Source organism: Ovis aries, chromosome X (assembly GCF_016772045.2).
Source record: "Ovis aries strain OAR_USU_Benz2616 breed Rambouillet chromosome X, ARS-UI_Ramb_v3.0, whole genome shotgun sequence".
Taxonomy (NCBI): domain Eukaryota; kingdom Metazoa; phylum Chordata; class Mammalia; order Artiodactyla; family Bovidae; genus Ovis; species Ovis aries.
This window is the reverse complement of record NC_056080.1, coordinates 61,593,027-61,618,198: the sequence shown is the minus strand read 5'-3', so window position 1 is coordinate 61,618,198 and position 25,172 is coordinate 61,593,027. Positions and strand designations below refer to the sequence as shown.

At 49.8% G+C, this 25,172-nt stretch overlaps 1 protein-coding gene across 4 annotated transcripts in view; it reads right to left on the bottom strand.

Moving 5' to 3' along the window:
* The window catches only part of STARD8 (StAR related lipid transfer domain containing 8), a 77,820-nt gene that overhangs the window by 12,374 nt on the left and 40,274 nt on the right, over positions 1–25,172 (bottom strand). For 2 of the 4 annotated variants that reach the window (XM_027962847.2, XM_027962846.2), the window contains exons 1-2: positions 20,771–20,935; positions 2,094–2,165 (exon numbers count right to left, since the gene is read on the bottom strand). Coding sequence is in view for 2 of the 4 variants with exons in the window: in XM_015104923.3 (XP_014960409.2) it covers positions 2,094–2,165 (72 nt within the window). In the remaining 2 variants the exon portion in view is untranslated. Of the gene's footprint in view, positions 1–2,093; positions 2,166–20,770; positions 20,936–25,172 lie in introns of those variants that run through there. The other 2 variants (XM_015104923.3, XM_027962845.2) reach the window with 1 other exon arrangement.

The following is a 25,172-nucleotide window of genomic DNA, read 5'->3' as shown; positions in this document are numbered from 1 at the left end:
CTGTATGGCAGAGAAAAGCAGAGATGAGTCGAGAACAGCAGGTTAGAAACTCAGTGCCAGGGACCCTGCAGTGAGAAGAAGGGGGCCCAGGCAGCAGGGAGCTAGGCAGGTGAGAGCTGAGGAGGAGAAGAAAGGCTGCAGTGAAGCAGGGACCCGAGGAGATCACGGTTGGCCACAGGGGGAAGATCAAGGAGAAGACAGAAAGGTCGAGCTGGACAAGAGGACCCATCAGTCAGTGAGGCAGGTCCATGCGGGAGGCTGCGCAAGACAGGGAACCTCCTCTCTGGCCCAAGGTGAACCAAGGGCACCAGGGAAAAAATAAGGACATTGTGCAGTCAAACAATAGCTCCCTTTCCCTTCTGCTCAGAGCAAGAGCACCTGCTCCCTGGGGTTTGAGAAGGGAAAGGGGAAGAGGAAGGAGTGGAGGAAGAGGAGAGAATACCTGCAAAATCTCACACCTCTCTGCCTACTGGTAAAACAAGCCCATGGACTCATTTACTAATGTTAATTGAACACCAACTTTCTGCTAGGCACTGGGGACACAACAGCGAATGAGACAAAAACGATCCAAGCTTTCACGGAGTTTGCGCTCTCACAGGGGCAACAGATGGTGAACAGTATGTGAGAGAAACAAACTATGCTGTTACAAATGCTAGCAAAGACATGAGCCAGGGTGACAGGGTAAAGAGAGGCCTTACTAAGGCAGTAACTTCTGAGCTGAGCCCTGAAGAGCAAGAAGGGGCCCAACTGGGCAAAGAGTCTGGGAAAAGGTCTCCAGCAGGACCAAAACTAAGGCTCCAAGGAGGGCGAGAGTCTGGTGTGAGCAAGTGGTAGAAAGAAGCCCAGAGAGTAGTGAGCAAAGTGGAGAGAAGCACGTGGAAGCTGGGTGATGCAGTTTTGTCGGCCAGAACAAAGCACTGCCGCTCACTTCATTTTGGGTGTGCCATGAAGCCCATGGAGGAGTGAGTGACAGAGTGGAGTGAGGTGTACTGTGGTCAAGCCTGCACTCCCTGGGTCACTCTAGCTGCTGAAAATCAGAGTAGCGGACGGAGTGTAGAAAGGAGGCTGTAGCACTAGGCTGGGCAAGCAGGTCACACTAATGTGACAGTTAAGGTGGTATGAAGTGGATTGATTCAAGAGATAGTGTGGAGGGAGCAGGGTCTTGCTGAAGGGTTAGATACAGGCACAAAGGAAAAGAGAACCAGAGGATGATGCCGGGATGTGGGGCTTAAGTGGTGGTGGCGCCATCAGGTGGTAACATCTGAGACGTCTGTCAGACAGCTGAGCAGAGATACTGAATTGAGAGTTGAAGAGATGGATCTGGAGTTTGGGCCTAAGGTCTGGACAGAGAGACATTGGGGAGTCATCAGAATATACATGGTGCTCAGAAAAGGATCTCCTCAGAGATAAATGCCCAGAGAGAAGGGCTAGGACAGAGCCCTGGGACACTCTAACAATGAGGAGCAGTTAGAAGAAGCTGAGCCGGCGAAGGAGACTGAGAGTGGCTGCCAGAAAGCCGGGAGAAGAGGGCAGTCCAGGAGCTGGAGTGGCCAACTGCACTGAATGCTACTGAGAGATTAAGTCAGGTCTGAGAAGGGACCACTGAATTTAACCACATGCAGGTCCCTGGTGAACTTGACAAGGACTGTTTTGTTAGCGAGGTGGGGATGAAGCGAAGGTACAAGTGGGGATGTGGGAAGAATAGAAATAGCAAGTATGAACAACCCTAGAGAAAAACAGAAAAATAAAGGAAAGCAGAGAAATAAGGCCACTGGGAGGGGAGGTGAAAGCAGGGCTTCCAGAGTGCACCCTCCATGTTACGTCTACATAAATACCGTCCTTGGGAGCTGTGCAGTGCAGCGGGCCTGCTTGAGACAAGGCACTTTAACATATGGGAGACCCCAGAACTTGTGAGAGCTGATGAGCAGGCAGGAGAAAAGACAGGACAGAGGTTGTAACTATGGGAGCAGGCCAGGATAAACAGCTTCTTGTATGGTGGGAGAAAAAAAATGTTATGGGTCCCATGTTCCAACTGAAAAATGGAGGGATAAGGCAACTCGGGTTGGGCAGGGGGAACCACTGAGTGACCTTACCTTCAAAAAGCTGAGCATACTTAGGGAATCCTGTTGCTCGGAGCCACCTGCATGCTTTTTTGGCCTCAGCTTCTAAAACAGATGAGAGGAAGAGAGATAGGCAGAGGAAGAAGGTTAGCAGGTGCTGGAGGCAAGCCACCCTGGGTATGCACCCTTGAACCTCCAGCAGGGAGGTACCGATAGCTCTGGTGACCTGGAAATGACAACAGAAGCACAAAGGGGCTAGCACATTCACTCCATGTCACAGCTAGGATTTCCTCTCTGCTCCCTAAACCCTACTCCCTGGATGTGGTGGGACACCTCTCTCACACTGTATTCTCTGCCCAAGAACAGGACCACCACCAGCAACAACTCCAAGGAACATCTGGGGTCAAGGAATACTTCAGGGGAAGAAACCACCACTGTGTCTTCATCCACTCCTTCCTCCACCACCGGGGAGGCACCCCCTTCCACAGCCCAGGTCCAGCTAGGCATACAAAATGTTCAACAGCGTTATTCTATTTTCCATCATCATACCTAATATTCCCCAGCATTCTGATAACAAATCTCATTTAACACACACCATAAGCTGTGCGGATTTTAATATGCTCAATTTACACACATCCAAACAGGTTCAGAAAGGAAGGACTCATCTATAAGTCTCACACAATAAGGCAGTAGTGCAGAGGCGAGAGTCCAAGCTCAGTGTGATTCCTGCTCAAGGTTCCGACCCCTTCTAACAAAGCAGCTCTTCCTCCCCCATCACCAAGGTCCAGGTGAGGATGCCTCCATCCCCGTGGGGCTTCCCTGGACTGCTCCAGCCCTCCCCCATGGCTTGGCCTCTTTGCGGCACAACAGCTGACTGTCCAGCTGACAGTGCTGGCTTATGGGAGTCTTGGAGGGCAATGGCTGGGTTAGCCTCCCAATTCTGCCCTGGGAGTGCCTAGCGCAGGGTGGGGCACCCCTGCTAGCCTCAGTGGAGACTTGCAGGTGGACTAAAGCCACAGTGGAGGCCCTCCTGGCCATGGCAGGCTGAGTATCTGCAGCAGAACCCTGGGACTGCCCAGTTCCCCACCCATGGTGCCAGGGAGCAGCGGGGCTGGGACCATAGGAGCTGTCATTGATGTTGGGGCCACAGAGAGGCTGCTGCCTCTGCAGAGCTGCTCTGCCCATGGATTCCTGCCCCCACATGTCTTCCACTTCCTTACAGACTATAACCAGGAGCCTCCAAGGAGACTGGCGAGGATTTTCCAAGACAGGAAGAGCTCTCTCCCCAGTGCTCTCCCACAGGGAAATCCAAGATGAGATTCTGGCAGCCAGGAATCATAAGGTAAAGGACACAAATGTATTTCAGAGATGCTAGGTGGGTAGACAAGGGAAGGAAGAATGCGGGAAGGTGGAAGTTGGCCGGAAAAAGATAGGCTCCCCAAGGGTTACTAATGAGGAGTTGTTGCACAGAAGAAAAGGCTCTGCAGCCTCTGGAGCCCCTGAGGGCTTAATGGGCCAACAGGGCAGGGGTAGGGATGAACATTCTGCATTTCTGAGAGCGTGTGCATTGGTTGCTGCCGTCCCAGTATCTGTCTCCGCAAGTAACTGTAGCCAAGTTTGCTCATGTCCGTGATCCACACAGATCAGTGTGGGACCATGCACCTGGATGCACTCCCCCTCAGGCGCCTCAGTCTGTACCCACACCTGCATCTGTGTGCACACATGTTTTGCGTCACCATAACCTTCTAACCTAAGACAGAGATCTAGGAATCACGAGGACTTCTGAGAAGTACTGGAAAGTGTTTGCTCCCACAGAGCCCAGCTAGCAGTACCTCAGCCCCTCTGGCAGGGGGCAATGCTAGACCAGAAAAGGATCTGGATCTCCAGGTCAGTGGTGATTTGGGGACACAGTGAGAACAGCCCTAAGGAACTTCACTCCAGCCCAGGCCACATTTGACGGACATGGTTTTGCTGGTAGGACAGCTGAGTCAGCTGCCACAGCCACTTCCCTGTCTCTTGCTCCTACCGCCCCCCCCCCCCCCCGGGAAAAGGCCACCCAAGGCAGGGAGACCACCCTTCAGGATCAGGTCTGCATGTCAGGAACACACACTTGAAGACCCTTGTAGCCCCTGGTCACTCATGGCTAGAGGGAGAACAAGGAGGAGGCAGCAGAGGGAGACGCATCCGGATGCCCTTCCTGAGCCTGGAGGAGGTGGAAGACGGCAGAAATGAAGTCCTGATCTACACATCTGCACTTTTCACCTGAGTCACAAGGGCCCGTGGGAGAGAGGAAGGCTGCCCACGCCCCCAGTGCTTGGCAGTAGCCCTGGCCAGGGTTGGTGGGAAGGGAACCAGCTCACTCAGGTGGGTGCCAAGGCTTTTCATTCATACATAGAGCCCTCCATGCTGTGCTGTGTTTAGTCGCTCAGTCTCATCCGACTCTTTGCGATCCCATGGACTGTAGCCTGCCAGGCTCCTCTGTACATGGGGATTCTCCAGGCAAGAATACTAGAGTGGGTTGCCATCCTCTTGGGGATCTTCCCAACCCTGGGATCGAACCCAGGTCTCCCAACCTTGGGAAGCCCAAGAATACTGGAGTGGGTAGCCTAGCCCTTCTCCAGAGGATCTTCCTGACCAGGAATTGAACCAGGGTCTCCTGCATTGCAGTCAGATTCTTTACCAGTTGAGCTACCAGGGAAGCCCTTAGAGGCCTCTAGCTTCCTGCTATTCAAAGTGTGATCATTGGACTAGTGGCATCGGCTTCACCTTGGAACTTGTTAGAAAGGCAGAATCCCAGACTTTCTGAAACAGAATCTACATTTAAGTAAGTCCTTGAGTGATCTGCATGCACATTAGAGTTTGGGAAGCACTGGCACAAATCAGCTAGCTCAGGGATTTTCACCCGTGGACGTACATTAGAATCAACTAGGAAGCTTTGTAAAAATACCAATCCCTGGGAGCCCCACCCCCAGAGGCTGATTTAATTGATCTGTGGTAAGTCTCTCCAAATCAGTATTTTTTAAAAGCTACAGTATAGATATACTGAAAACGGCCCAAGGGACTTTACCAAATCACACAGAATTAAGTGTCACAACTGAAATTGCTACCATCTTTTAATTCCATGTCCTGTGCTCTTTCCATTGCATTATGGCACCCGCCTTCAGATGCCACATAAACAAAGGGCTTAGATTCAAAGGAACCAACTCCAGGTCCCCAAACTTTTTTCTGCCCTTCTGATCTAGTGGGGTGACAAGTCTGAGTTCAAATCCTGGTCAGTCACTTGCTCTCTGACTAAGCAGTCTGACTAGCTAATTCTCTAACTTTGGGCAAGTTGATTAACCTCTCTATGACTCAGTATTCTTTTCTGTAAAATGACAAAAATAGAATCCACCACTAATAGCTACTGAGAACATTAAATAAAATACCAGGGATAAAAAGCACTGGCACATTGTACCGAGCATTCAGCAGAGAGTTCCTACCCAACACTGACAGAAGGGTCCCAAGGAAAAAGAGAAAATGGGAGAAAAAGACCCAACGAGTATTCTTTTCTGGGCCTGGATAATGGCTGCATCTATATCTCTGTCAGAACTAGAACTAGATGGCTCAAGGAAGTGAAAGTAGGAGGCAGAATTATCAAAGAGGCCACAATAATTCCAAAAGACAAAGCAGCCAAGGAGTAAGAAGCAGGGTCTGAATGAATCCTCAGCAGCACCTCCTGGCAGGAATCTAAAGAATGTAATGGCTTATTACCTGGCAGGATGTCAGGGACTTTGGCTCCTGACAATAGACCACCTCACAGAGGCTTGAGAGGCCCTGAGGCTCCCTCCCAGATGAAGTGGTCAGGGACTTTTGTCTTAGTGATTAAGGGCTGAACTAAGGTGCTTTGCTTTGTCCTTCCCACCAATTCTAGCCTGTCCAGGTTGGGGCCAGGAGTGACCACCCATCCCCAGTAGTCAGTCTCCCTGGGGCTGGGGCCCAGGGAGCCCAGACCAAGGATTGTCTTATGCGCCTGGCAGGAAGAGTGACACTGGGCAGGCTGAGACGAGTGATGGAGGAATGTCTGTGGCCCCTGGTCCTGCCTGTGTCCAGATGCGCAAATTCCAACAGTTTTAACTACTACGTTCTGCAGGCCATTTTGCTGGCCAAGACTAGGGTAATATGCCAGGACAGGTCAGGGACAGCATCCGACTGGCACAAGCTGGATTCCACTAAGATTTAAGCTGAGATTCCCTGGGGAGGGGCCCAGCCGATCCCCTCAAGGGTTGGGGGAGAGGACATACTAGAATGCTCCAGAGTCAATCATGCCTCAGTCTCCCAGAGGGAACGACAAAGAAGAAATAGCTGAGCAGCAGTGTACTGTCTCAGGGGTAAATGACAGTATCTACACCTACACTTCCACAGGCCACATCCAGGGAGCCTCTTAGCACGGCACATTTTTCTACACAGAGAAGGATACAATGAAGAGAAAAGCAGGGCTTCTGTTTTAGAGAAACTCTACATGAACAAGGGAAGAGTTTATATACTTAGGAAAAAGGCAGCACTATTTCCCACTGAGGAAATACAATAACACCCAAAGATGATAACTGAGTTGGAGAAAAAGCTTTGTCCAATCAAGCTGACTCTCCCACTTGCTGCCTAAATCATATGCAACTTGCTTTACTCTCTAAGCTTTGGTTTCCAAATCTACAATTTGGGGACTAACAACTTTACTGCCTGCCTCTGAGGTTACTGTGTGTATCTGGCTGGGTTCTGTCTGATTTGAGAGGTTGTATGAAAGTTATCAGAGAGGGCTGCTTTTATTAAGACAACTTGAACTTTGTATCCACAGAGTCTTTAAAGTTCAGTTCAGATTGTGTCCTAGGTATAAAGAAGTGAGAAAGTGAGCTAGGAGAAGAAAAGACAATCAGCAACTAAGCTGCCAGAGCTCAGGTCTCATCCAGCCACTCTCTTCACTCGCCAGTCACCCCTCTTCACACCACTGTCAGGGAACTCAAGCCCTTTATGCCTTTGGTTACCCTGTGGGCTGTGAGATAGCTGCTGCCCAAGTCCTGGTTCAGCCTGCTCCCTTCCAACCCCAAATCTGGCTCAGGCCTCAGGACCGGGCAACATCCAGGGCCTAGGACAAGAAAGGGGTAGATGTCACAGAGGGCCAGATCAAAGTGTTCTTGTTACTACCAGAGCAGTCCCCTCTTGATTTGGGCTACACATTATAATCTGGGGAACTTGAAAATGCCAGTGCCAGGGCCCAATTAAATCATGACCAATTAAATCAGACTCTCTGGGGATATAATTAGTTTTGTTTTGTTTTTGAGATCTCTCCAGGTGATTTGAAAGCACACCCATCGAGAACTGCTACCCAAAACAGACATAACCTGATAAAAAGCCACAGCATAGGTCTTCAGGAAGATTCTATCGAGAGGCTACACTCAGGCGTGTTCTCATCACTGGCTCATGCTCTCTTTGGGGCCAGCGAACAGTGATGGGAATGCATGTGATAGACATCTGCAGGTGTCTGTGAAGGCAATTTATTCAGTTAGCTGACTTATTCCATGAGGCAGCTTTCAACAAACTTGGTTTCGTTTCTCTTACTTAGCTGCCTATTTGGAAGGGCATCTCCCTCGTGGCCCTCAATGCAGGATGAGTGATAGTCAGTCATGTCTGACTCTTTGCAACCCTACAGACTGTAGCCCACCAGGTTCCTTTGTCCATGAAATTCTCCAGGCAAGAATACTGGAGTGGGCTGCCATTTCCTTCTCCAGGGTGAACGCAGGATGGGTATCTCCAAAACAAGGTTTGTTTCAGCATGGTGTCTCCTACCTCCAGTGAGCCTAGGGGAAAGAGCCAATGTTCAGAGGGGTGAAGAAAGCCCTGGGAAGCTGCTGTCTATGTGACAACACAAGTTCACAGGTATCTATGTGACAACTCAAGTTTCCAGGGTGGACTCTGTGAGGCCAACTTGTTGCCAAGGTAGGCAGAGGGGCCACCGACCACTCGTCTTGCTGTTGCACCTGGGAAATGCCAAGTCCTGGCAAAGAGCTTCTCAGATCATTTCTCCTGGTTGATGCAGCTCAGTTCTTCTGCCTACCCCTACTCCTAGAGAGGGACCCCCCTTGAGGAGGTGGTGGCCTTCTAGTAGAGGGCTCGGATCTCAGCTGACCCCAAGTGCTCGTGACCTGCTCCTTCCACTCTCCCATAAGATTACACTAATGGGCTTTGGCCATGACAAATGTGTCCACTCAGCCCCGAGGCAGTACTTCATTTGAATTTGCACAAAGGGGTCTGTGGGATTTGTTCTGACCCTAGCAAAGGTGCTGCAACAGGTGACCACCCAGATATGCACCTCTCTCTCTGGGAGACTGATGGAGAAGGGCCTTCACAAGGGCCAAGACTAAGAGTTGTCATGGATGCCGGGACTGTCAAGACTTCCCCTCCTGACCTTGCAGTGGACATGCCGGGGTCTACCATGCTCTGTCCACTGGGAGGTCAGGTGTACTAGTTGTCTCTCCTGCTCTTAGCTGGAATCACAACTCTAACTAGGTTCTTACAGGGGAGGGGGAAAGGGAGACTGAGACCAAAATAGCTCTTATCCTACATTCCAACCGTTGCAGGAGGGGTGCCACAGCAAGGACTGCTGATGTCAAGCGGCCGAGCTTGATAGGGCTAGACACTGAGTGGCCTCTGGTGGCTGGGCAGAACTTGGGGCCCCTGCTGCACCTGTTCGGATGTGAGCCCTGGTTTGGGTGGCAACAAAATGAAGCCACGAAATCTACTTGCTGGCCAGTGGCAGGTTCACAGGTGTGGCCCTCCTTCTCTAACACTCCATGTCCATGCCATGGCCACGGGGCCACAAGGATTCTCAACCAGAGACAACTTAACCCCTCACCCATCACAGGAGACCTTGGGCAATGTTGGGAGACATTTTTGGTCATCACAACTGGGGAACGATGCTGCTAGTATCTACTGAGTAGAGGCCAGGGATGCTACTAAACATCCTATAATGCACAGGACACCTCCCATAATAAAAGAAAGCTTGACTCCAGACCTGAAGTGTAAGAGACCAGGAACAGCAGCTTCCTTCCACCTTACCTGGGGGCCTCATGCTCCTCCAGGCAGCCCCAGCCCACCTTGGGGATGTCCTGAGAAGTGAGGTGAAGAATGAATGCAATGTTCACTGTACGTCCCTTATCTCTGGACACTGTGGACCCCTTTCAGGGTCAGCCAGGGGAGGTGACAGTTCTTATTTTTGGAGTTTTTATAAATATGGAAGTGATACAAGGAACTTCCAACTGTGCTCTGTCTCCACACACATACACAAAGCTGTAGCCCAAGCTGCAGCTGTAAGTGGAGGAGGGCCAGACTTCTGGCCTGCTGGGGCTGCTTGAGAATTTGGGTCCAGAGGTGGCCCAGTTTGTGGTCTCCTAGGCAAGCACTTGATGCAGCAGAGCCAAAGCAGACAGCTGACATTTTGCCTAGCACAGGGCTTCCTTGTGAAAGTGAAGGTCAAAGCTGTCACCTCCTCTGCCACAGAGGCTCCATTAGCTTTCTTGCCCTCAGGGGATCCTGTCCCCTACCCCATCCCAGGTGCTCTGACAAGGTCATGGGAGACAAGGAAAGACAGGTGTTTTAATAATCCACGTGCTACTCCATCACTTCCAGTTCCCAGCCTGGAGGCAAGAGATGCCAGCCTAACTGGTATGGGGCAGATGGAACTGCCCTCCACTGTGGTATGGGTAAACAGAGTACTGGATCCAAAGTCAGGAGAACTACATTCTGATCTTAGCTCCACTAGGAACCTGTCAAATGACCTTGGGCAAGCTAGTACCTCCATCTAAGTGGCAGTTTCCCTATCTTTCAATGGCCACTCACCAAAATCTACACCCAGAACAGAAGTATGTGTGATCAGTAGAGAGGGGAGCCTCCTCTTACATGCTCTCTTCGGGGAGACTCAAGAAAGAACCCTCAATAGGGACCAAGAACAAACCCATCTTTCCCTTCTAGTTCAGCTCTCCTGATTTCTGGCCTCCAAAGGCATCAAACATTAAGGCTTAAACCTCCAGGCAGGCTGGTCGGTCCTCTCTCTGCTCATGTATTTAGCCACCAACGTCTATCCATTTTTCCATCCAACAGTCACGATTTCCCATGCCCAATCGTGCTCCAGGTTCTCATGCCTGGATTATTTCCTCCCTGCAAGTTCCCAGCCTCCAGGCTGACCTTTCAACAGGTCATCCTGCCAGCTTCTTCTCCCAAGAGCCCAGCTCTGACCTGGCCACTCTCCTAGTCTGCAACTTAACGGGCTCCCCATTGCCCACAGCTGGGGCAGACATCAAACTGATTTCCACCTCCACATTCAAGACCCAGCCTGATTTGAAGCAGCAAATTCCTATTATTTATCACGATGGAGGTCAGACACCCTATCCCATGAAAGCTTCGTTCCCTGAAGCCTTCAACCCCCTACCACCCAGTAAAATTAAGTGCCCTTCCCGAATATTTCCATTACCTTCTTGACAGCACATAACTGTGTCCCCCATTCCACTGGAGCTCCAGCAATTGGGTCCTTTGTATCTCACTCTCCCCAGTGTTATGTGGTGTGGGCTACTGCATGTTCTGGCAACACCTAGATAGATAGGAAGTCCTGTTTCCCAACTAAACATTGTGCAGACCTTCGACTTCACCCCCTCCTCTGGCATCTCCACAGTGAGGACACGGAACTGAGCTGCTGCTGCTGCTGCTACGTCACTTCAGTCGTGTCCGACTCTGTGCGACCCCAGAGATGGCAGCCCACTAGGCTCCCCCATCTCTGGGATTCTCCAGGCAAGAACACTGGAGTGGGTTGCTATTTCCTCCTCCAATGCATGAAAGTGAAAAGCGAAAGTGAAGTCGCTCAGTCGTGTCCTACTCCTAGCGACCCCATGGACTGCAGCCTACCAGGCTCCTCCATCCATGGGATTTTCCAGGCAAGAGTACTGGAGTGGGGTGCCATTGCCTTCTCCACAGAACTGAGCATTCATCTGCAACTCAGCAGACTGGCTGACTGGCAGCCCACCTTGCCCCAGGGAAGAAACCATACATTCAGGAACCAAGGACCAAAGGTGTGAGAATAGAAGATAAACTCTGGATGAGGGTGGAGGCATTCTGCCTCATGGAGCACTTAGCTCTCCCATCCCAAGCTCCTGTGAGCACACAAACTTACTTAAGAGAAGGGACATCCACCATCTTCTGCTTCCCTTTCCTGTTCTGCAAAATGTTGGTGCTCACCTGTTTTGACCCTGTACCACCACTTCTACATCCCAACCCCCCTTCCTAAACCCAACTTCCCTTTCCTCTTGCTGAGGCCAAATATAAACTTCTGGGCAGGAAATGCCTTGAAGGAGCTTGGCCCCACCCTGAGATCCAGAGAAAATTGTCTCTGACAGAAAGGAAATGGGCCTGAGAGAAGCAGCCTCCTCAGGCCAGGTCTGCTCTCCTCTGGAAGCCAACAGATACAAGCCTGCCTTGGAGCCCAGCAGCGGCCAAAGGGAGGGCTGGGACAAGGAGCTCAAAGGAGAAGGTAGGGACAGGGGTGATGATGGGTATGCTCAGGCCATGGTGAGGTGAATGGAAGGAAAACCCCAAAGAGTGGCCTGATGGCCGTGTTAGGACTCCAGAGCATACAGGTTCTGTGGTACAGTGAGTGGGAAGAGTAACAAGCTAGTGATCTTAAAGACCTGACTTTTAGTCCTAGCTCTGCTACTTCTCAGCTCTGGCTGTAATCATTATTGATAACAATTTTTATGATACTGAATGTAATTATGTTGTGTATTAAGAACAATTCATGATAGACACTAATATTTACTTACTATGTGCCAGACCCTGAGCTAAAGACTTTATATAGATCACACTGGATAAGACTTAATCTCTCTATGCCACAGTGTCCTCATCTGTCAAATAGTATTACAATCATAGTACTGACAACATGAGGTATTTGCAAATATAAAATAAGATAACAATCACAGCAGCCAAAGGGCAACAAGTCATCATTATTGTCCCAGGCATTAGATTAGGTACTTTTTATATGATTTATGTTATTGAGCCTTCATGACAACCCTGTGAGGTTAGTGCTCTGATAATATCTCTATCTGATCAATGAGAAAACTGAGGCCCACAACTTCAGAGTAATTTCCCAGGGTCATCAGTGAAGAAGTGGTGGTCCAAGATCCACATTGAGGCAGTCTGGCTCCAGAGTCAGAGCCACTACATTAGAATCCTCATTAAACAGGAAAAATTATCTAGGCCATAGACATAAAAAAAAATACCAGTTTTTCTGCAGTATGAACCGTTAACCTGAAGTCAGTTCCCAGTAGTGGAGAAGCACCTGGTCATCCTGTATCTCTTTGGTCTCCACAACAGCCCTGTCCAAGGCAGACCTGCTGCATAAAAGAGGAAACTAAGGCTATGAAATGTCAGTTCAGTTCAGTTGCTCAGTCGTGTCCAACTCTTTGTGACCCCATGGACTGCAGCATGCCAGGCTGAAAGGTCAAATGGCTTCTATTGGACTACAGATGAAACCAGGAAACTGAGTAAATGCCCACAGCCCTCCTGTTGATCTGTTCTCACATCAGCATCCCCAGGCTCTCCCCTCCAAATCCACTCCCCCTTGGTTGTGTATTTATTCAACCAATACTACCTGAGCACCTACTCTGCACTGGGCCCTGTGGTAGGCACCAAGGTCTGAAAACTGAACAAACATTGCTGGTACTAGGCCCTTCCTTCTCAGGGAGGCAGAGGCTAAGATGGACTGTCCTTGAAGCACCCTCTGGAGCTCATTTGGAGGCAAGTAACAGAATAAGCTCGAAATGGAGCTGGGAGCTGGTACAACCTGAGGGAAGGAAGCTCGCAGCACCCGAGAGCCCTGAAGTGGGAACACTGGAGGGAGGACTAGAGCATCTAGACCAAAGCCCCTCACATACATACCCAATTTTAGCACGTGCCAGGCCAGCTGGAGGGCTCACAAAAGCGAATCCAGCCAGCTACCCACATGCCCTTAACCACCCACACCTTCTAAATGATACAACCTGGTTGTGAAGATAGCTCACTAAAATGTCTCTTCTCCTAATGCCACCCAGCAGCCTGCTCTCCGCCCTCAGTGCTGGAAAGTGCTAATCAGGCAGGCCTGCCGCCATCAGAACAATCCCCACTCCCTCCTGCACACCCTCCCTCACTTCAGTGCAGCTTTGCTTTAGAGCATGGATACCCAGCCCTCAGTGTTTTCTCTCCTCTTCATCTGTCAACCCTGGGGGGTCTGGAACATGCAAGGACCTGGGGACTGTATGTACAGGACTCAGTGATTGCTGGTGGGTGTGGGGAGCAGTCAGGCAGGGGTGGGAGACTAGAGATTTAGCTCTTGCCTCCCAGGCAGGCATCTGGGAAAGGGAAGGGGAAAGCATGACACAGTCGCTAAGGATGTGGGTGGTGGACTCAAACTGCCTGTGTCCTGATCCAGCTCCATCACCCTTGAGCCACGTGACCTTGGGGCAGTTCTTTTAACCTCTCCCTGACTCAGTTTCTTCATACATAACACGGGGGTGATTATAGCAGTACACGCCTTACTGAATTGTCATGGGAGCTAAGTAAATTCAAATGTGTCAAGAATTGAGAAGAATTCACTATTGTTCTCGGTGTTATCATTGTTACTACGTCTCTTTCAGAGTCATAATGTCACTAAAGGAGCCCGGAGGAAGGGAGCCCTGGAGGCAAGCACAGTCAGGAAGAGCTTTTCAGGAGGAGGCAGAATCTGAAATGACAGAAAAGTCCAGACTTAGGCCCGAGAGGTGGCAGGTTTGAGCATAGCATGTCTCCAAGTTAGTGAGAAATAGCAGTGACAAGGTAGAAGAAAGTACTACTAAACAACAATAACAGTGAGAGTGCTATTTATACTATTGGATTTAATATTCAGCAACACCTGAGGTAAGTACATACCTCCATCTCACAGCTGACAAAATGGAAGCTCACAGAGGTTACAGAATTTGCCTGAAGTCACCCAGTGCTGCGTTATACCAGAGTCCCCACTCCTCACAGTGATACTCTCCTGCCCCGGGCATCACATGTACACTTCAGGGGGTGTTTTGCTTTGACTCCACTCTGGCCCCTTTCCCACATGACCTTCTCTGTTTGTGCCATTTAGAAGACACTACTCGGGTCGGGGCTGCTCAGACTAGGTGTTTGGGGCAACGTGCTTCCCAAGCTCGTTGCCCCTGCCTGCCTGACTTGACTTCAGCCTGGAGCAGAAAGGTTGGCTGCAAGTGCCTCTCTCGCACCTCAGACAGGCCTGCCTTTGGCCAGCCCAGATAAAGGACAGGAAATCCTCAGGCACCTCCCCTAGAGATCCCTCCCTCTACCATGGGAACAGAACTACAGCCTGGGCAGAGGTTCCTCTGCAGTGGGGAAGCTGCCAAGTCAGCCCCAGCCGCCTTGGCTGCCAGGTGTGGTTTGGGGGAAACAGGGAAGGCTGAGGGTCAGAAGACATGGGTTCCAAATCTTTCCTCCCTGGAGACTGAGCGCTTCCTCTCTCTGGGCCTCAGGTGGGGATCAGCCAGGATCCTGCTGCAGGGATCACATCGTCTATCTGACTGGGTTGTTCTGAGAACAGAAGGGGATCATGGAACTGAAAGTCCCTTGGAAACTTTAAAGAAATGGTAGGACTCGTCACTGTCATCATCATCAACTGCTAGAGGCATGGCTGAACTGGTGTTTCTCCCCATCTGATTCACACTTCTAGGCCCTGCTGTGGGCATGGCTCAGACTCATTTCCAGCTTTGATGCTCCTTAAAATATCCCTTTCCCGCACCCCCCACCAGCTCAAGAGACAAAAGCAAGTGGCAGAAAAGCAGGCTATATGGTCAGCCCCCACACAGTACAATGCAGTCAGCCCATCCCAGTGAGCACCTTCTCTCCTCAGGCTTACCCTCAGATGTGGGGACACCAAGAAGAAGGCCCTACCCTCCCAGGGCACCACAGTCATGGGAGCTACCTGGACCAGAATGACAAACAAATCAGAGAGAATTGTATGAGCTGTTTGGACCCAGGACTCCTGGTGTTCAGAATCAACCTGCTGGAGTCACCATGAAAAAGTAATGGAGAAGTCTGGAAAAGTTGAGGGTACAAATAAACGGAGGCAAGCGAGGGGCTTCCCAGAGCCACAAATGGTAGAATGTGCAAAGGCCAGTAATGAAGCTGGGAAGTACTGGTCCCAGGTCCCCTGAGGAACATTTGGAGGATCTGAGGCTGTTTGGCCTGGGGAAAACACAGAGGGACTCGGGTTCTGTCCTCAGACATCCACAGATCAGAGAAAACAGATAGGGTCTAGGTGGTCCCAGGGGGCAGAGCTGGGACCCAGGGGTAAAAGCCAAAGGGAGACAGAGATCAGCTCAACATCGGAAAAAAAAAAAAAAAAAAAAAACTTTGGAGATTCCATGGATGTAAGCAACTGCTTTGAAACACTGTGCTCCCGCTTATTGAAACTGGGTGACAGGAACTGCTCGAATACTTGGAGGGGAAACCCGAGCTACTGAAGGAGAGTTAGACCCAGTGCCCTCTAAAGGCCTTTCTTTCCTGAGCTCTGTCTGCTTCCTACCTCTAGTGTATTGCTGGAGAAGCATAAAGGTGACCAGAGCTGGTTAGGCCCTTGGCCGGTTCCCACAGAGACCTGGGATCTCAGCAGCACTGCGGGCTGGTACTACACAGGGAGGGAGCAGGTCACTCATTAACTTGTGGCTGAATGGGTCGAGGGTGGCCACCTGGGGCAGATGCAAACATGAGGAGGGGCAAGAGAGCAAACTGCACAAAAGGCCACGCTCAAGGAAAACCCAAGCTGTGGTAGTTCAAGGCCCTGCCAACCCTAACTGACCAGCCAGCTGAGAGTATTTAGTGACTAGGCATGGTACAATTTGAAACCAGCTCACCTTTGCCTTGTGGATAAGAAAACATTCTTGACTGGGAATGCATAGTCTCATGGCTAGAAGGAAGCCTGGGAGACCACCAAGTCTATGCCATGGACCCAAGCTAGGCCCAGAGAAAGAAAATTGTCTTTTCTGAAGTCACTCATGGAGAGGTAGCTAGAGAGAGGCACAACCAGAAGCCAGGTTTCCTGACCCTATCGCAGGCCCATGGGGTTCGCTAAATGTTGGTTCCTTCTTGTCTCACTGAAACTGCAGAAAACTTGTGGTCTAGAGCAGTGGTCCCCAACATTTTTGGCACCAGGGACCAGTTATGTGGAAGACAATTTTTCCACAGATGAGGGTGGGGGGGGGCGGTTTGGGGTTGGTTTCAGGATGATTCAAGTTCATTACATTTATTGTGGACTTTATTCTCATTATTATTACATTGTGATATATAATGAAATAATTATGACTCACAATAACACAGAATCAGTGAGAGCCCTGAGATTGTTTTCCTGCAACTAGACGGGCCCATCTGGGGGTGATGGGAGAGAGATGGGGAGCAACTGTAAAGACAGATGAAGCTTTGCTCGCTCACCCACCACTCACTTCCTGCTATGTGGCCTGGTTACTAATAGGCCACAGACTGCTTCCAATCTGTGGCCTAAAGGTTGGGAACCCCCGGTCTAGAGCTACCTATATCGGACGTGTGTCCTAGCTTGATCCTTCCTAATTCCCACTGCTTGTCAAGATACAGGCTCTCTGAGGAATGCCTCCTCCTCCACTATGGAGGACTCAGGTCTTATGTCCCAGTCTGGTGTGAAGGGACCCACAGCTGGACTGAAAACAGACACACACAGCCCCCCCCCCCCCCCGCCCAGTAATGGCAAACGCTTTGAGTGGGCATTTCTTGCTCTTTTAGACTTTCAAATTGAGATCAGGGATTCAACTGTTCCTTGAAACACCCCCACTCCCTATGACTCTGATGCCTAAAAAAACAAAAAAAAAAAAAAAAAACACAAAAACCTTACCCCACTGTCCATCTGAATTCCTATTAATTCAATTCCCTGGCTGTCTCTATAATACCACCCAAGATGCATATGTATCCTTCAAGCAATGTGAATGACTACTTCTGCTTCCCCAAGTGAAAACACAGGGGCAGAACCTTAATTGGCCCCAGAAGTTCTCATGTCTGAATGTTCATTAATGTCCCCTTGGGGGAAGGTAAGGGCTCAAAATGGGGTCCCTTTAAGGCCTGGGGTGGACAAAGAGTTAGTTAATGGCCATCCCTAGAGGTGACTTTCCAAGGTGGTTATTATGTGGCTCAATCATTAACCACGCAGTGGCAGGACCCCGGGTTTGTTCGAAAGGAGCCACTCCTTTCCCAAGGACAGCCCAAGAGCAGGAGGCTCTGGGGTAGCAAGGCCTGGTTGAGGGAAACTCTCCCTCAGCTACACAAGGGGGTGGAGGAGGGCTGGCCCGGATATGGAGGAAGTCAGCACACCCTTACTGGGGTGGGAGGGAAAAGCGAGACAGTGAGGGTTTTTATCATGAATGAGAGAGGAAGCTCCAAGCTGGGTCATGGTGATTAGATGACAAGCTGGGAAAGACGCTCATCCTGAATGCATCCTGTTTTGCTCTGAACTGGAACTGGCCTTGGGGGCCAGGGGCAGGGGAAGGCCAGGAGGCGAGAAGCCTCCCAGGAATTCTCCCAGGCATGCTGACCTCAAGCTCCTGGGTGGCCCTGGAACTGGGCAGGCCAGCAAGAAAGTCAGAACTCTCATTTACCCCTACAGAACTAAGGCACGCACACACTTTCTACAAGAATCCTCCACAAGTCAACCTTGGGAGCCCAAGCCCCAGAGCTGAAACCTCAGAGACAGCAGCAGGCACTTTAAAACAAGGGGGCTAGGGCTCCATAATCCCTCCAACTCAGACCATTCGTAGGCCTCTCTTTCAGGGTTCAGCTCAAATGTCACTGCCTCTGTCAGTCACCTTCCCATCGGTCAAAACTCACTGCTCCCCAGGTCAGTCTTCCCAGGGCAAAACATCCTCAACAAAGGGAAATATGAACTGCTAGAATCTTTGATGATATTAAGGAACTGTTTTCAGATGAGATAGTGGTGCAGTGTCTAACATTTGAGTCTCTATCATTCATACATATATATGTAATATGACTCTAGACAAATTGATAAGGTGTCTGGGATTCATGTCAAAATAACAAGAGAATGAAGTATAAATAGGGAAGGATTGGCCATGTGTGGCTAATGGGACTTTACTCCATCGATCATCTCTACTTTTATGTATGTTCGAAATTCTTCATAATATTTTAAAGCCCTCACCAAGGTAAAGACTTGGTGTGTCATGTACCCATGCCACTAACTCCCATCTACTAGATGACAGATTTCCGGAAGGTGGGGGTTACACTTTGTGTCCTTCACAAGAACTAGTACCAAGAACTTAATGACTAATAATTTATACAGCACTTGGTAGTTTACCAAGCACTTAGCCATGGACCTTCTCACTTAATCTACTGAAGCGGAAAAAGCAGGGAGAAACCAAGAGTCTAAGAGACTGAATGGAACAACAGAGCCTGAAGTAGAACCTCCATGTGTCCTGCTCCCAGTCCCCTGTTCTTTGCCTGACACCACGCTAGACTCCTGAGGAACTTTACCTTCAGTTCTGCAGTTCCAGCAAGGTCGGGGTAAATAGGGACAGAAACAGTGGGGCATGCAAGTTCCAAAGTGAAACGCTGGGCAGGAGGAGGCTCAACACACACAGCACTTCAGATTGGTGACAAGGACCCAGAATGGGGCCTCCTGTCCAGTGACTCAAATTTACTAGGACCTGTTCCCCCTTAATACACACACATAAGCCAAGGCCCCAAGTCACAGATGAATAAAGCTGCAAAAAACACTTGACACCAACAACTATGTGCCCAGCCTTGTGCTCAACTCCTCTGTTAACAGTTGCAGGGTGGAGGAGTTCACACATCCCATCCTAAAGCCCTTGCATCTTTCACATCCCCTCTTTACTTTATCTGATAACAGCCTCCCAAAGGATCCTACCCAAACTGGGAGCCCAAGAAAAGTTATCTTTAATCTATTCAAGCCAGAGACAACTCCTTCTTCTAGTGAGAGACCCCATGGCTCACCTTCCCCAAAAAGGTAGAGGCACACCCTGCCTTTGTTAAACCTGTCACCTGCTGAACCTTACCATCTGCCACAGCATCCCCATTATAGCCTCCATCCTCTCCTCCTTTCGGGACTTTCTGGCTTTTAAGGAACAGAAATTCCAAATCTCAAATCCAGGACATAGTTGGACAAAGGACCAGCCCAGATTGTCTAGCAATATGGTAGCTGTAGCCTTCGGGTGAGAGTCCCCCACTCCCCAAAATCATCATTCCCATCACATTCTTCTGGGTTACTCCATCAACCACTCAGAAAGCACCTGCAGATGCCATCTCCTCTACTTCTCTACACTCTTGTGCTGCCTCCTCTCATTCCCAGACAAGAATTATCTTTTATTTCAGGAGGATGAAAGTAAAGAGAAAATTCAGAGAGTAGTAAGACAGACGATGGGTGGGGACATCAACCCCTAGAGTTGGGGCAGGAACAGATCCACAGTAGGAGTCAGGGTTTGAAAATAGCCCTTGGTATGATTCATCACCGTCTCCTGCAGGGCCCCCCAACATGGGTGCTCTGAGTGAGATGGAGACAAGCCAGGGCCCTCCAGCCCAACCTCTGGGGCCCAGGGCTGGCCCCACTACTCTCCACCTTCAGTCTGGCTGCTGTCTTGGTTGCCTTTCCCAGTACCACTAGTTTTCCAGCTGGCTTAGCTGCATAACCACGACAAGGCTCTCCATCTGCATAGCTCCTGTCACCCCAAGCATCTCAGAAACAACACTTTGCCAGCTTAAGAGCCTGGACCCACGCAGCAAGTCACCAGATGTCAGGGTGGAAGAGACTGGCCCCTTATATACTGAAATCCAGCCCACTAACCAAGGTGCAGTTGAAAACACTGGCCCACAGAAGTAGCATGACTCGCCTAAGGTCACATGAATTAGTGGCTGAACTTTGGTTTTCTGAGTTAAAACTCAGTACTTTAAAAAGTCTTGGGAGAACAGAAATGGAGGAGAGAACCTCATACTATCTAAATGGGGAAATCCACCAAACTTCTACTAAATGGCTCACAGGTTCTCTAATCTAAAACCATCTTGGACTTCATGGGGTAATGGAGCCCTGAAAAACGCGACTTATCCAAAGGATTTCGCTTGATCCCCGCCGCTGTCTTAATATCAGGAAAGTCCGGGCGTTTCTCAGAAGGGAAGGCAGTGGCCTGAGGGGAAAGCCCAGGCGGCCCAACCAGGGGCTTCCTGGAAATGCGCTCAGCAGAAGAGGAAGGAGAATAGGAGAGGAAAAGCGGCGTGACTCGACCACAGAGCCCAAGCCCCGCCACCCCGCTCAGTTTCAGCCCGCCTCCGAAGCCCCAGAGCCGCGGCCCTGGGCTCCAACCAGGCCCGGGGGTAATGCGCGGACAGCTGTCTTCCACCACCCGACTCGCGGAGCTTTCTCGGGATAATCGCGGACGGCGGGCTCCGGGAGTCCCCCAATTTCGGCGACTCTGGCCTCAAATCCCGGGGACGCAAGTGGTTCAGCTCGCTCCCCTTGCGCCTCCTGTGGACGCCGCGCAGCCGAACCGCTAAGAGCGGGGCCGGAGCGCGCTGGAGAGGCGAGGCGAGGGAGCCCTGGCGCCTCGCCGGCCCCGACCTCCTCCGGCCGTCGCCCTAACTCCCACCTGGAGGCCGTGTCCGTCGCTTTGGGTTCGAGTCCTGACGCAGCTACAAGCGGGCGGGAGGCACGCGCGGAGCCTGGGGTCGGGCGGGGGTAACGGTGCCAGCCAGAGGAGCAGCTGCTGCGGCCGCTTAGCTGTTGTCAACCCGGAGCCACTCGCGGCGCAGGTGGCGACAGAGCAGCTGCGAGTCCGGCGGCGGGGACGCCCCGCCCACCTACGGGACCTTCAACCAATGAGGGCGCAGTCCGGCCCACCGAACTCCCCAGAAAGCTGCCCAAATTGTGGTGGGTGGGGCTCTGCCTTCAAGTTCTTCCAATCCCTGGGCCTCTGCCTCTACCTCCGGTCACACCGCTGAGGGGGAGGGGGGGCATTGGAGGAAGGTACAAACTCAGGGCCAGCAACTAAGGGTGAAGAAGCGGGGTGACTGGCGCGCAGACTAATAATCTATTAAGCTCTGTGTCTGGCACTCGTGTGGGGAATTTAAATACTTAGACCATGCAATCGGGAAGGTTCAGTTGCTTGCTGAGAATAATTTGCGAGGAGTTCGGAAGACACAACTTTGGTGAGATCCCTGATTAGTTGGGGCAACCAAAAGAACATTAGGTATTTGAGAAGGAAGTTGCCATTCCCACCTTGTTCAGGCCTCAGCATTCTGTAACACTCCCCACGATTCCCAGCTCTCTGCCCGTGTCCAAACTCTGTGCAGAGAAATGTAGGGAAATTTTGGGGTATCTGCATTAATCGTGTTAAAAAAAATCCCCCATAGCTCAGTTGGTGAAGAATCTGCCTGCAATGCAGGAGACCCCTGTTCGATTCCTGGGTCGGGAAGATCTGCTGGAGAAGGGATAGGCTACCCACTCCAGTATTCTTGGGCTTCCTGTGTGGCTCAGCCGGTAAAGAATCCTCCCACAATGCAGGAGACCTGGGCTTGATCCCTGGGTTGGGAAGATGCATTAATCATGAAATGAGAAGGCTCCCAAGAGTTGTGACAAGTACCACCAGAAAGCCTGTTTAAATTTGGTAAGAAACAGAGTGTAAAGTTTTGATTTCTCTCTTGCCTTTCCTCACAAGGGTCCAATACAATTTCACACTTTCATTTCATTGTTGAATCAGGAACCCCTATTAGTCAGGGATGGGAGTACCCAAGACCCCATGCCATCCAATCACTATCCTCCACATTTACAAAATAGAAACTAAGACGAAATGACTCACTCAAGTTTTCCCAGCAAATCCATGGCAGGAATAATACCTGCACACTAGTCATTTTCTCCTAATAGATGGGAGATTTCATACCTGACAAATGGGAGAAATGAAGCTGGAGTTTCTAGAAAGCAAGGAGTGCATCCAACTTGTTGCCCAGAGTACACAACATAGAGGAGAGCAAAATTTAATGTTTTTTAGCACTGCAACTTTCTTAAAGTCGTCTGAGGCAATGGCAGAACTAGACCTAGCCCCAGGTGCCCCCCCCCTTTTGCCTGGCCTTCAGTACGCTAGGCCAAATTGGAATTCTTCCACCTTCCCTCCCTGCCAGCCCTGATGAGAATGAGGGGAGAAATGGTGAAGCAAGGTGTGTACATGTCTGTTCTTCTCAATGACAAGACTGCACACAGCTGGCACTTTGTTCAAGATGAGCAATGTCCTCTTGGGTCTTGGGTGTGGATGAAGCCTGAATGCCAGAACTAACTCCTGGAAACAAAATCCAACCCAGAGTCAGAAATCTTTATCATGGGTGGGAAGGGAGATGACTTTCTTCCTGACACTGGGTTGCTATATTTGTAAGCATCCCTAAGGCTCTGAGTTGGAGCCAAACTTACCATGTTTCTGGAAAAGGCTAGAGGGATATAAGAATGTGGGTCCTGCAGTGGTCCTATAGGTTCCCTAATGATGAAAGTGAAAGAGGAAAGTGAAAAGGTTGGCTTAAAACTCAACACTCAGAAAACTAAGATCATGGCATCTGGTCCCATCACTTCATGGCAGATCGATGGGGAAACAGTGGAAACAATGACAGACTGTTTTTTTTTTTGGCCTCCAAAATCACTGCAGATGGTGACTGCAGCCATGAAATTAAAAGATGCTTGCTCCTTGGAAGAAGAGTTATGACTAACCTAGACAGCTTATTAAAAAGCAGAGACATTACTTTGCCAAAAAAGGTCCATCTAGTCAGAGCTATGGTCTTCCCAGTAGTCATGTGTGGATGTGGAGAAGGCGATGGCACCCCACTCCAGTACTCTTGCCTGGAAAATCCCATGGACGGAGGAGCCTGTTGTAGGCTGCAGTCCATGGGGTCGCTAAGAGTTGGACACAACTGAGTGACTTCACTTTCACTTTTCACCTTCATGCATTGGAGAAGGAAATGACAACCCACTCCAGTGTTCTTGCCTGGAGAATCCCAGGAATGGGGGAGCCTGGTGGACTGCCGTCTATGGGGTCTCACAGAGTTGGACACGACTGAAGCGACTTAGCGGCAGTAGCAGCAACATGCGTGGATGTGGGAGTTGGACTATAAAGAAAGATGAATGCCAAAGAATTGATGCTTTTGAACTGTGGTGTTGGAGAAGACTCTGGAGAGTCCCTTGGACAGTAAGGAGATCCAACCAGTCCATCCTCAAGGAAATCAGTCCTGAATAGTCATTGGAAGGACTGATGCTGAAGCTGATGCGAAGAGCTGACTCATTTGAAAAGACCCTGATGCTGAGAAGGCTCAAAGGTGGGAGGAGAAGGGGACAACAGAGGATGAGATGGTTGGATTGCATCATCGACTCAATGGATTTGAGTTTCAGTAAACTCCGGGAGCTGGTGATGGACAGGGAGGCCTGAAGTGCTGCAGTCCATGGGGTTGCAAAGAGTTGGACACATATGAGCAACTGAACTGAACTAAACTGTACTGAAAGTCAGGAAACCATATCAGAGCAGATTCCATCCACCACATGACACCAAGCACAGTGCCTACAGTAGCTTCTCAATAATGTTTGCTAATGGGTGAATGAATGTTAAAAGATACTCAAGGGACAACCATGAATAAATACATGAATAAATAAATCAAATGAATGATGAGCAAAAAACTCAAGTTACCTTTCGGTAGATAAATATAAGTGAATCAGATATGATGGGTTCTGAGACACCCAATTCTTTAAAAAAAAAAAAAAAAAAAGGAAAGGTTATCAAACCAGAAAACTACAAAAGGGAAAACTACAGGAAGTGAAAAACTACAAAAAGTAGAAAAATTACAAAAGGAGCAATTGCTATAAATAGTTAGAACAAGAGCTTCACAATGCCTATCATAGACTAGGTACTCAATAAAAACATCTGGTCATGAGCGAACACAAGAATCAGCAAAAGCTACAATCCTAATATTTGCAATGCACATTGTGACATTCTGAAATGGCCCAAGCAGATGTCTAGGCTATTTCTGTAGGTCTTTTTTTAAAAATCTCTTTCCCTTATCCCATGAGCTTCCAGAAAATCAAGGAGAGTTCAGTTTCTTCAGAAAAACAAAGATAACTCATCTCCTTCAAACACCAGCATCCCTTGCTCCCCAAGATCCCCAACCTAAGCCAGGGTCTTGCATGAACAGATATTCATCAACGGTTCCTGGAAGATGAGAACATGGTACCTTTTCACAGGTCCCTTTCTGGACAGCATCTTGAATAACTCTGGAGATAATGGGAAACTCCAGATTCTTGCCATCCCTTTTCCTATAACCCCCGCCCCCCATTTCCTGTGTGTCCTATAGTGTTGCTGCTGCCCTAGATGCCAGCTGAACCATCAGGCAGAGAAGTGTAGCCTTCATGAGGGTAGGCTGAGGGCAGGTGACTAAGTCTCAGGGTGCATGCATGTGTTTCTATGCCTGAGGCATGGGGCTGCCCTCATTCTATCACTACCATAGCCCACTGTGTCATACAAAAGTCAGGACAGTGGATTCTGGAGTCAGACAGCCTGGTTACAGAAGTGCAACAATGCTACTTACTAACTGTGTACCTTGGGCAAATTTACTTTCCAGCTTTCTGTGCTTCAGTCTCCTTATCTGTAAAGTGTGGATGATAATCACCATCCTGACCTTATATTGCTGCTAAGCAGATCCACTAGACTAAATTACCTAGAACAGTGACTGGCACCTAGCATGTGCTTCCAAGTGTCAGATATGATGATAGAGGCACTGAGCAATGGTGGAGTGAGTCCTGGATCAGGAAGTAGGAAAGTTGGGTGCTAGTCTCTATGGCTTTCTGTCTGTGTCACCCAGGAAAAGTCATTGTGCCACTCCAACCATCAGTTTCATCTGTAAAATCAGGGGAGAGCACAATCTCTAGTGGGTAAAGTTGAGACAATGGATGTGAATACTATAAAGGGTGACAAGATGGCACTGAAGGTGTTGCAAAGCTAAGCTTTTGCCAAAGCCAATCAACGC